This window comes from Calidris pugnax, unplaced genomic scaffold, assembly GCF_001431845.1.
Source record: "Calidris pugnax isolate Ruff unplaced genomic scaffold, ASM143184v1 scaffold11, whole genome shotgun sequence".
Classification (NCBI taxonomy): Eukaryota; Metazoa; Chordata; class Aves; order Charadriiformes; family Scolopacidae; genus Calidris; species Calidris pugnax.
In genome coordinates, this window is record NW_015090803.1 from 6,876,872 (window position 1) to 6,889,161 (window position 12,290).

The following is a 12,290-nucleotide window of genomic DNA, read 5'->3' on the forward strand; positions in this document are numbered from 1 at the left end:
AGTGAGTACAGGAATAGAAGTAGTGGGAGGTGTGCTGGATGCCTTGGCTTTGCTCACCTCAGATGCCCTAACAACTATTTTTTTAGCAATGCTTGAGCCAGGCTTCAGCAGCACCTCTGTGAAAACCTAAAAGAAACATCTGAAATAGAGCAGATTTCCTGCCAACAAGTATTGTAAGGAAAGCAGAGACCAAAGACCTCCAATGCAAAGGAATTAAACCTTAAAACTTAAGATTTAAAAATACAGTTGTGGGTATTTTTGCTTTGGTTTTGTTTTGAGGTTTTGTTGGTTGGTTTGGTTTTTTTTTAAGGGAGATATGACTTTGGTAAAATCGAGGAAAACCTTGTCAAACTGCCAAGAGGGGATTAGTTAAAAAAGATTTGATGGATGCTCTCAAATACGTCTTCCATTCACCAGTGTTGCACAATATTTTGCAAAAACAAAGGCTCATTCAGCTCCCATTAAGTCTGAAGTGCAGGTGCCTACACCTAAACTAGATGTCCACAATCTAATTGTATCATCCAACTGAGAAGGCTGTTCAGCTCACCCTAAAGCAAACATCGCCTGGCTGGTCAGCTGAACTGCCCTCTTCCACCCAGAGTGAAAGTCTGGCTCCATCTGTCACTCAGCCATACAGCTTTTGTGTTGCAGATGAAAAGGGGGGGAAGAAAAAAAACCAAACCCAAACAGAATTTCTTGAAAATAAGCAGCTGAAAGAGCATTTGAAACAGAAGTGTTTACACATCAGAACTGACCTTAGGAGGTAGTCAAAAAAACCTACAGCCACACCTCTCAAATATTGTACAATTTGGTCTGTATGCAAACGTAAAGACAAATGTTATATCTTGCATGTGACAGCATAAGAAAAGACAATGCTGTTTCTTTCTAATTGAAATTACATCCGAATGATTTTTGTTCAGTATCAGCATGCTGGCAGCGAGAGCAGAAAGAGCAGAAGTTGACCATGAATCAAAATGCGGTTTAGTTGCGCTGGGTTCCTTAGCTGAAAAAACAAAAGCAAAACCAAACCAAAGACTTCAGCTTAATCCTAAAACGAGAGCTGCCACCCCCACCTCCAGTGTGATACATCTGAACAAGGAAAGGACAGGCAACTTTCATACTTCGGGTTTGCCAACCCAGGCAGTGAATTCTTTGTAATGACTGTTCCGATTAAACAGCCACCTAGATACAGCCTCTGCTCAGAAAAGCAGAGAAAGCTCTGCTATGGGAGGATGTCAACATTATTCTTCTTCATTGCCAGAAAATACACTTGTGTCAAGGGTACAGGAAGCCGGCTGATGTTTCACAAAGTACACATATATTTGCTATTTGAAAATGGTAAGTTGAATATAAAAAATCATTAAGCCAAACTGGTATCCACAGGCTAGGAGCCTATGCAAAGCCACACGAAACACCTTCATTCTCTGAGAAACCGATTGATAGCAGCCTGCAACGAACTTGTGTTCATTCTCTAATAACATTAAAAGGTACAGAAACCGTAATCAGAGACACGGAGGTGAGCGTTGCATAAAAAATGAAGTAGTAGCAGGATTCAGTTTTAAATCTGCTGTGATACAAATCAAAACAAGCAGCTGTTTAGAACAGCACTGAATCATCATTCAAATTCCATGACCCAGCAGTCAAAAGCAAAGAAGAATGTTATTAGCAGTTGCGTACTTCCCTTGCAAGTAATCCTGCCTAAACAATAGCTGCATGATTTAAAAATAAATAAATAAATAAGCCACCTCAAATAACTTAGGCAGATCTAAAATAAAAATATAAAAGTTATCTTACATTGAGTTGCATGAGGCATCCTCCTAAACTGAAATGGAGCAAACTGCTAAGACTTAATTAGAAAACCCTGCTACTTCTGAAAAGGTTTTCTCTCTATGATTTAGAAAGCTTAAATCTGTTTTTCAAAGCAATTCAAACACTCAGGTGTTCCTGAAAGCTTGCCTTGAGTTTTGTTTTTTTTTTAACATACCAGTAGGATCTGCAATCGCCAGTTACCACACACAAGAACATATTCTTACAACTCACATAAACCAGCTCAGTCCTGACCGTTTCCAGTTGACTGCGCTGTGTAAGAGCTCGCCAGGGCTCTCTAGGGCAGACTAAGATTTCACAGGTACACACTACAGATGCTTCACAAAGGTCACCAAGCAGTCGTAAATTGTCGTAAATTTCAAATGACAGCATCGTACTCTTGGCACTTCAGAGCTGCAAGCTAGTCAGCTGCAAGTAATATATATCTTTTAACATAAAACAATCAGATTACAATTTATCTGCTACGTCTCCAGCTATAAAGATTTTTAAACTCTATACTTAAAAAATGTTAATGGCATTACCCATGGGAAACCTTATAACTTCATAATATCCAGGAGCTTCTGTTCTCTTCACAGGTTCCATGAAGGGCCAAGCGCTTTGATGGCTCTTTGGTAAAGAAAAAAGTAAGGTATCTAATATGGAAACTCTATATTGGAAATCATTTAAAAAATCTTTACAGAAGGTAAATTAGAACCAGCACTCACCTTCACCTGTTGCAGGATGGTTTTTAACGTGCTGTAAAGTTGATCTTGATCCTTGGGCTCCTTACTTGAAAGAAAATACAAATACAAAAAGATTAGCTTGAATCCCTTCTATTAATTCCTATGATGTGCATCTTATCTAAAAGCAACTCCAAAGTTTCAAGCATTTTATGGAAAAAACAAAATAAACTCCAAAAAAACCCAAAACCCACAAACAAAAAAATGAAACCACAAAACCCAACACAGCCCCTCAACAAAAAATACCAAACCCACTTTAAGAACTCATCCCTTGCAGCTTACTTATCTATTTTCCAGTGGATGGAAGGAAATATTAAATTACATTGTTTAAAGACTTTTCTTAAAGGAATCTCCAAAATGCTTCATCATTTTACTTTGTGCAGCACTTACCCTCTTTCTTTTCCGCTTGGTTTCCAGCCAGTCTCTCCTGTACACCAACAAGATGAGAGATTACATGGGAACTACAGTAGGTCAAAACATTAACTGAGTTATTGCAACTCTAAAAGATAAGCCATTTCAGCACTGCTGCAGTAAAATGGGTTTGTTTTAATAAAAGCTTCTCCTAATAAATAACACAACCATCCAGCCTACAGCCCCATTCAATTTCCTACATGCCTCCCTCCAGACTGCTGAAAAGATTCTAAAATATTCCTACATGAAGCACACATTTTTTTCAATAATTCAATACATATTTTACCACAACCTCTGTAAAGAATAACGATGTCAAAGTTAACCAATTTGATTCCCTGGGGACGGAGAATAAATTGCAGAAAAGCACAGCTGAAAAAAAAATCCCCCAAAATATGATACCTTAATGTTCTAATTTGTTTTGTCCTGTAAGGCCATGTTTAGCACAGAACTCTTACTTGTACAGGAGTGCAGTGCACAACAGTGGTGCCAGAGGGAAATTGCTGACTACACTGCGACACAAATCAAAGAGGGAACACATATAAATAAAATTACACATTTGTACATAAAAGAAGATCAGCCTAAGATGCCCTGGGGAAGTCTCAAAGACACTAATGGAAACACAACAATCTTCACAGAAATCAAATAAGCAGACCAAAACAATTACGTTTTAATCAAAAAGAAATACGTGGCTACATTAGTATTTCTGGTCTTGGACCTTTCTTGGGCTGTATTGGTTCTGTTCTACATTAAAAGAGGTTGATACATACTAATTCCAGGAATGCTTTCTATAGGAATCTGCCGTACTCCATCTTTGAAGCAAGAAAGGCCAGGATAAACTTTTCGTATCTGAGCTTGTTTCCTTTCTATGAGCTTCTTAATGATCTGTAATCAAGCAGCAGAGAAAACAAAAAAAAATTATTGATTTGTCCAGAAGTAACCCAGAGGATCAATGCAAGACTGTGACGAACGGAAACACTCTTGCTTCCTAATCTTATGGTCCTTGGAGACACACCAAAACTGGTAACTGGGGTGAGCTACCTGGCCCAACACTGACCCTGCAGATGTGGCCACCAAGTCTCTCAGCTCCCTGTTTAGGCACAAATCTGGAATAAAAGGAGTCATCACTTGCTGTATTGATCACAAGGTGCACAGCTCCTGGGAAGATGGCAGCAGAGGTAGGGAAGGAAAATGGCTGGAAGCAGGTTTGGGACCTGTCTCTTCTAACAGCCAGTGCTTCTGAACTGCTTCAGCACAGCTGGTCAGACATTTCAAGGTATATATTAAATGCACGTATTTCAATGCACATATATGTTCGTATTCCAAACTTTTAGAAATATCTGTTCACTTTGAAGTCTCCACAGGAGATGTAGGAGTTGCTTAGGTATCAGTCAGGGATGCTCTTGCTGAAGACTTTTTCTCAAGGAAGTCGGAATGATGCCACTCTTTGGGACTGATACTCTGTCTTTCCCATTTCTGGGGTACACTCTCTTCTGCTTTGCAATCTCATTACCTTGATTCTAAGTAATTTTCTTTGGTGCTCTTGATACACACTTAGACGCTTACCTAAGCTTTGCGTGACCTGAATATGTCACTTTCAAAATGGCTTACTTCATAACTGGGAGTAAACAAATGTGCAGCCATTCAGATCATCACAGTTTGACAGACTATTTTCTTTGGAAATAATAAAGATGGATTTTTTTATTATTATTTTTAAGGACCTTCACTCCCCCGCATATAGTACTTTCTCACAAAGAAGAGTGAAAAAAGAAAATCAGACTTTCAATAGAGGCTACAAGTGTTAAGAGAAATACAGTACACAACAGTGCCATGGCTGGATTCCAGGTACTTTCAAACTAATTGTGAAATCCACCTTAAGCCCCTCTTACAATTTAGGAACTAGTGGCTCTTCCTGATTAAAACAAGCTGTTCAATCAGTAACACTGATTACTCACAAGTCAGCAGGTCACAAAGCTTTGCATAAAGGGATTTTTCGTATTTTTCAGAATTATGTAAATTAGCTACAAATGAGGCAGTGCAAACTCACAAATGGTGATCTGTGACCCATACCCAGTGTTGAGTGACGTGGTCTTGGCAGCCAATAGGCATATATTCTAATTCTTTAAATAAAAGCTTATGGGTAATGAAAAGCTTCACTTTTAAAAAGCCAGGACTACAATAGTCTGATGTTCAGTACTGGCCAACACCAGCAGCAAACTAAATCAGTGCATAACCCACACTGCCACTATTCAAAACTGTAATTATGTCCAGGAATTATCTTCATTGCTTTTGATCTGAGCAGACAGGTGAGCATTCTTCGTAAAACTGCAGACCGTGAGGGCTACTTCTAAATTGCCTTAGTACAAGGAGAATGAAAAGCCTGATCTGTGTTCTGAGTGCCTAAAATGCACTTCTATAGGTATATGTATTTATACTCAGAGAAGATACAACAGTAATCATATATCAGTGTGTAGTAATATCGTGCTTTCTAACAGTGATAGACATGGGATGTCTGGAGGACCAAGTCACTTTATCTCCAAGTGGAGTGTCTCCAAGTGCTCTGGAACAAAAAGACAGCCCATAAAATAAGAGAGCGAAGAATGCCAAATAACATCTGCCAATAAAGCAGTCCCAGAACCACAATCTTAAAAACTAAGTTAGCTTTTTGGAAGTGACGTGTTGATGGTTTGGGCCCAGAATTGTGTTACTGCAGCAAAGCGTGCCTGAGATGTAACAGGCTACAAGAGACATGTCCACCACAGCCTGTCCCTGGGGAGAAGGTGACAGGTCTGGCAGCAGGTCTCCCTAGATCAGGCTGGGATCTGAACAGTTACCCAGCCACGCAGAAATGAAAGGGGAAAAAATTATGATCTATGCTGTATGGACAGATCAAAACTTTCCCAAGAAGTGATGTTAAGAAACCTTGTAAACGAAATGTACAGCACTCAGATACTGCCTGTCTCCCTGCCAGCATGGGCCAAACAGTTCTATTAGAAGGACAATGATTGTTCCATAAAGAAGCATTTTAACAAAATAAGAAGTAATGAGATTTGATCAACCTTGAAGGAACAAATCAGCCTTGTCATTTCTATTTCCTTAAAAACCCTGGAAAGTAATTAAACACAACTGGAAACATCTTAATTATTTTGCTGATAAATTGCCTTATTATATGGAATATTATGATGGACTAAGTAATGAACATCCCACATAAACTCCAAAAAGGGACAGCTTGGACAACGTGCCTTTGATTTGTACATTAAAACACTGGCAGAAAAAATAATCATCTTTCTTTCAAGTAAATACAGGACATGCAGTACAAGTACTGTATACAAAATTCAACCTAATGAACACTACTCTCTTGGGAAGGTGGGTGGAGAGAAAAAAAAATTGAGAAAGCTGCAGTACAAATCAATCTCACAAGATTTTGCTTAGTTATCATCTATAATGACAAAATTTATCTATGAAATATTACTCAAAATAGTACTTTCCAACACTTCCCTTATTATAGAGTTATTAAGGTAGAATTGAATGCTCCAACTGCAACATTATGGCACAGAGACTTGAATGAAAGAATCATTCTAACTAATAAAAATACACATTCCAATGTTTTAAGCACCAAAGCAAAGAAGAAAGCTAACCTGCACTTAATGGAACTGTGTTTCTAAACATCTGAATAGCTTATATAATGTTCATTGTTTACCTCCTTTTGCTTTTTAATGATGACAGAAAACTCTGTGTAGGGAATCCTTGGATTTAATTCACATCCCATTAACGTGGCACCCTCATAATCCTTGATGTAGCCAACGTATTTTGCTTTTGGTACTTTAATATCTTTGGAGAAACCCTGAAAGAGAAAATGTCACAATGCCATTTGGTTTTTTGCATTTGTTTTAAATGAAATGGTATTATGATTTATGACCAAATTCACCATAATGTTCAAATATAGGCAATACGACAGAAAGAGTAACAGATGATGGTTCATAGTGTTACAAATACCTTCTCATGGCAGTCACTTGATACAATAACAGTCAATTCCTTATAGGTATAGGAAGAGAAGGGAGATAAAGAGATGGAGGAAAAGATTTTCACTGTAGCCAACTTGGGTTTGTTTGTTTGTTGTTTTTTTTTTAAAAATATTTTAACATTAATGCATACCAGTCGTGTAGTCATTAGTCAAGGAAAATTGCTGTTGAAGTTTAGGAGACCTTTGTCCAAAGATGACAATAGTTTTATAGCCAGAGAAAACAATGTTGGTTGTTGTTTTTTTTTTTAATTTTGTATTTCAAATAAAAAAAAAAAAGGTAACAAATCCTATTTAAAGTTCCAAACTTATACTACAGTCTTCATACAGTCAAAAGTTAAATGAAAAACAAACACAAAAAAGTATTAACCAAGACAATTAAAAGCAGCCCAGGACTCCCGCTGTGGCTGCATTTCATTCTTCTGTTACAGTGGTATCTATGAAACCTCAGCAAAAATCAGGAACCCAAGTAGGACTTCTGCCTCAACATTTATAGTCAACGGCTTCAGACTTACACGGAGAACAGCACCTTCAAACCGGGGAAGGAACATTTCAGATGTGAAAAGGCTCTGCCTGCACAGATCTGATAGCAGTATCTCAAAGCCCATGTTTTATTCATTTTGAATGTGCAAAGAGCAAATTGTACCAGTTTTGTATATGGAATCATAGAGTAACTGAGTTTGGAAGGGACTTAGGGAGTTCCTCTAGCCCCATCTTTACTCAGAGAAGGTCTCATCATGGTTGCTCAAGTCCATGTCTGCTCTTGAAGATTGCCAAGGACAGAGGTTCCACCACCTGTCTGGGCAACATTTTCCAGTATCTCACCACCCTTATGCTTAAAAAAAATACTTTTTTTTTTTTTTTTAAATCTACTTATATCTAGTCATTATTTCCCCATGATCCAACTTGTGTCCATTGCCTCTAGTCCTACTGCAGTGCATCTCTGAGAAGAGTTTGACTATCTCCACTCTATTATCTTGATCGGCTAACAACAGTTATCACATCTGTTTCACATATTAGACATCACAATCTTTCCTGAGCTTGAGCCTCATGCTTCAAATCAGGAGGAGCTGTGAGCACAGGTCAGGTTAAGTTCTAGTCTGCTGCAGGTATGTCTGGTCCTTCCTTACACCACTTCTATAATCAGTGAAGGAAGTGAATGAATGAAGAAGCAATCAACCCATATTTGACTGGTTTTAGATTTGACAAATTATAGGCTACACAGTACACTTAGATTGAGATGATTCCAAAGTAAAATGCATTATAAGCCAATATCATTACACAAGATGAATACAAAGCACATTTTGTAGATAAGCACATAAAATTCCAATACACATTTTACCCAACGACTTTGTCATGTCTAGTTGTTTAGCTCATCCCTGCTAGATGTTAACTTCTTGCACCGAGTAATCTCTTACATCAACTTACTTGTTTTTTGAAGTAGCCGATAGCATATTCATCGGCATATGTGAGAAAGTTGAGAATGTTGTGTTTGATGTGGTACTCCTTCAGATGGTTCATCAGGTGGGTCCCATAACCCTGTGTGAGACACATGAGGAAAAAGCCATTACAAAGCCTCTGGAAACTGCAGATACTAGAAACTGTGGATCAAGAGTTACTACAGACTGTTTTTCAAAAGCAGTCTTTTCTCTAGATCCTGATTTAAAGAATTTCTCATAACTAACTTGGTGAGGCGTACTCAAGATCAAACTGTTTTCAGTCTTGTAAGGGTATCTTTGTGACATCAGGAAACACAAAATGTCACAGCTTAGATTCATATAATCATTTACATTGGAAAAAACCTTTAGGATCATCTAGTCCAACCACCAACCTAACCCTGATAAAAAACCATCACTAAACCACATCCCTCAGCACCACATCCACAGGTCTTTTAAATACCTCCAGGGATGGTGACTCAACATTTCCCTGAGCCGCCTGTTCCAATGCTTGACAATCCTTTAGGTAAAGACATTTTCCCTGATATCCAATTTAACCTTCTCTGGCACAACCTGAGGCCATTTCCTTGAGGGTTCTAGTGTCTGATTAACTTTTAATCTAAGAGAGACCAACACCTAGCCTCTCTCCAGGAGTAATGCATAGCTCTAAAGAGGTACATTGTCCTGGAAGAGCTCCTGGAGCATAGCTCTAAAGAGGTACATTGTCCTGGAAATTGTAATTCAAGGTGCACACATTATATTCTTCCTTTCAAATTAGATATCAACTATTAATAGTCACTTACGTCTCTAATAACAAAACTATGTATATTGTAATAATAGGGCATCTTTTCTAAGCCATACCACTTCCAAATTGCAAAGCAGTAGGAATACCAAAATGGCTCATTCTAGAGGAGCCTATTCTGAGATCAGATCTCTGTTTTACTGCATTCTGTGCACCTGTAGCAGAAATAGCCTCTGCCTCAAGGGATTTATAATCTGAATTTATCATAGGGCATAAAGGGAAATAGTGAAAGTTATTACCATAATAAGCAGCAGAAAACTATAGAGTCCACAATCAAATAAATAGCTATGCCTTCTGACTACACATAGGAATAATTTCCATTTTCATTCAACCCCAAAGTAAACAAAAGGTACCATTTATTCACAGTTCCAAGTAAGCTATAGTCTTCCCTTTCTGCCCTGAGATGAAGACATATAAAATAGACAGGAAAGACAATAATAATGTGTTGTTCCTGCGTCTTTTCCAGTTCTTGCATCATGCAGAATAATTAAACACTTACAGAAATATACACAGAATGGTTTTGGGTACTCTGTTCTCGGGAGAATTTTTACTTAAGTACACAAGTCAGAAAAATAAATTAGCAAATATATAGTTCTGGTTTAATTCACAATTTAATAGGCTCAAACGTGGAAATAGCCAGATGAAAGCAAGCTAGGTTATTGCTCAAGCTCAATACAAAAAATTTTGTAGTGACAAGTTTTCTTTAAAAAACTACCATTCTAGGTATAAAATTTTGTGCATTAGTCCTTCCTTTCCAATTAATGTTTGGAGCATCTGGTATCAGACCTCATATACAAAATTAAGACCTCATATGTGTAAAAAATAAGTACTTTTAAATTTGAGGAAGCTCTTAAAGCCATATGTTCACTTGTTAAAGTGGCAAATCATCAAATACAAAGGGGTTTGACAACTGACAAGTTAAATGGTACAGCATTTCTTAGAACTCAGAAGTGCTCAAGATAATGAAGACACTTTCTAATTGAAAATTTGAGTTCTAAAATTCTTTGAAGAGGATGAAAACCCTGAATCAAAAATTGGAATGAAAAATGTTTTCCTTAACTGCAAGCCAGCAGTACATGAGCTAGCCAAGCTCCCTGCTTCCCCTTCTCATCAACAGGGTGAAGGGAACAGCATATGAGACTGACATTACTTACACCTGACACACTGCGATTATTTCAGTAATTCTAAAGCATCTAACTTCTAAGAAAAAATGTCAACTTTGTGTCTCAAAGAAATTTCAGAAATTATGATGATGATTACCTCAAACATTTTCTGCTGACCTATTATTTTTATAACCTTCACAGGATTTTTTAATTTTTACAAACACTTCCCAAAGTCTAACAATCTTAAAAGGAAGATAAGCCATGTACAGTCAAATTTTGTAACATGGGATCAAACTATTTCAAAAACAATCCAACTTTTAAATATTACATATAAAGGAAAACAATACCCGTATTTTTCACTCCAGCCTCAAACCGAATTAAAATAGGAATTGATTTTTCCCAAGAGTAGGCAGTTCACCCATGTGTAAACATTTAGTTTTTCTCAGTTACCTGCTGATAGGGGTCACCTTACTCAGACAGGATTGTGGGGAAGGAAAATTTTCACAAATAGTCAACTGATCCAGTGAGACAATCAGGGGGTAACAGAAGAAATAGTGCGTTAGGTGTGCATATGCAACCTAGGAGACTCTGAGGGGTCAGATTTATTTGCTCTGTTATATTCTGAAATGTTATTCCTAGAGAATCACAACACACTTTTGATAGCCTAATTTGTGCAGGGCAGTTGGTTGGTTTTGTAAAATGAAAACACCTTTTATGAATTAGTCAAACTTAGAACAGACATGATTTGAGCAAATTCCATTATTGTTTGCATTTCCTAAAACACTCTGGATACTTTCATGACAGGCCACAGCAAAGTGCAGGGAAATGCTCCTCTCTAACACCAGAGTTGACTAAAATCAAATACAACCCAAGTACTAAGCTGTCATCAATCCCACTGTGTCACCCTTCCACACCCAGAGCTCTTCCTTTCAAAACAGGGCACACAATTTCTGCATATTCAACTGCTACAAAGGACAAATGAACCCACATCTCCGCTGTAACGGTTTCAACTGAAAAATGAAGCTACAGCACCATCTAAAGGCAAGATCCTGAATCAAATGGTCATAGTTAGATCTACCTGTAGTCCCCAGGAAAGAGGGAGGAATCTCCTGTATTCACAGTGGTCTATATTCTTCCAACACAGCTGCTCATTCTCAATGCTTGGAGAACATTTTGTGAAATTAACTCAAAAAACAGTGTCTAGAAGAGCCCACATGCTTATGTTGAGATGCTAAACTATAACTAATTTTTTTTTATATATATCTCATTTTGATTGGGAGTCATGTAACGCCACAAAGTGATGGAACACAAATTGCAGTCACACACAAGCAATACTTATTTCAGCCACCCATGAGGTGATACACTACACAGAGGGGTAACTGCTGAAAGACAGAAGAGTCAACAGTCCAAAACTGGGAGACTACTGGCCACTATTGTTGTGTTGAGAAAATTTTATTTATTTAATTGATTACAAGTAATCCTACTATTATGCTGATGATTTTAAATCTGAACATCTTTTTAGTTTTTGTGCATTATATTCAGAATCACTCTTATTTTTCAAATTCTATTTCTGTTTGGCAACTCAGCAATATATTCACCGTGACTAACAAAATTTGGAGCATTGGCAGTAGTGGGAATGGGACTCAAACACATTTAACAAACTCTATTAGAGAATTATTTTTACCTTGACTTGCTCATTAGAAGTCACAGCACAGAAAACAATCTCTGTAAATCCTTGGGAGGGGAACATCCGGAAACAGATACCACCGATAACACGACCATCTTTTATTAATGCAAGGGTCTTGTGTTTCCTGAGTAGACAAAAATAAGTCACTTTAATTCATGCACATAGTACATAAAGTGCCATTACCTTCCATTTTTCAGAAACTTGATTCACTTCTTTCCATGATGCTAATGCAATTGTATATGTCTCTGTTACGTTAGCTGCTTGTATCTACAGAAGACTTGCTATTT

At 37.6% G+C, this 12,290-nt stretch overlaps 1 protein-coding gene across 1 annotated transcript in view; it reads right to left on the reverse strand.

The window, feature by feature from the left end:
• KAT2B (K(lysine) acetyltransferase 2B) overlaps nt 1-12,290 on the reverse strand; it is a 44,134-nt gene that overhangs the window by 2,782 nt on the left and 29,062 nt on the right. Inside the window, exons 11-17 of the mRNA XM_014937626.1 lie at nt 12,001-12,127; nt 8,404-8,514; nt 6,655-6,798; nt 3,725-3,839; nt 2,937-2,973; nt 2,532-2,595; nt 2,349-2,433 (exon numbers count right to left, since the gene is read on the reverse strand). Of these exons, the coding sequence (XP_014793112.1) occupies nt 2,349-2,433; nt 2,532-2,595; nt 2,937-2,973; nt 3,725-3,839; nt 6,655-6,798; nt 8,404-8,514; nt 12,001-12,127 (683 nt within the window). The remainder of the gene's footprint in view (nt 1-2,348; nt 2,434-2,531; nt 2,596-2,936; nt 2,974-3,724; nt 3,840-6,654; nt 6,799-8,403; nt 8,515-12,000; nt 12,128-12,290) is intronic.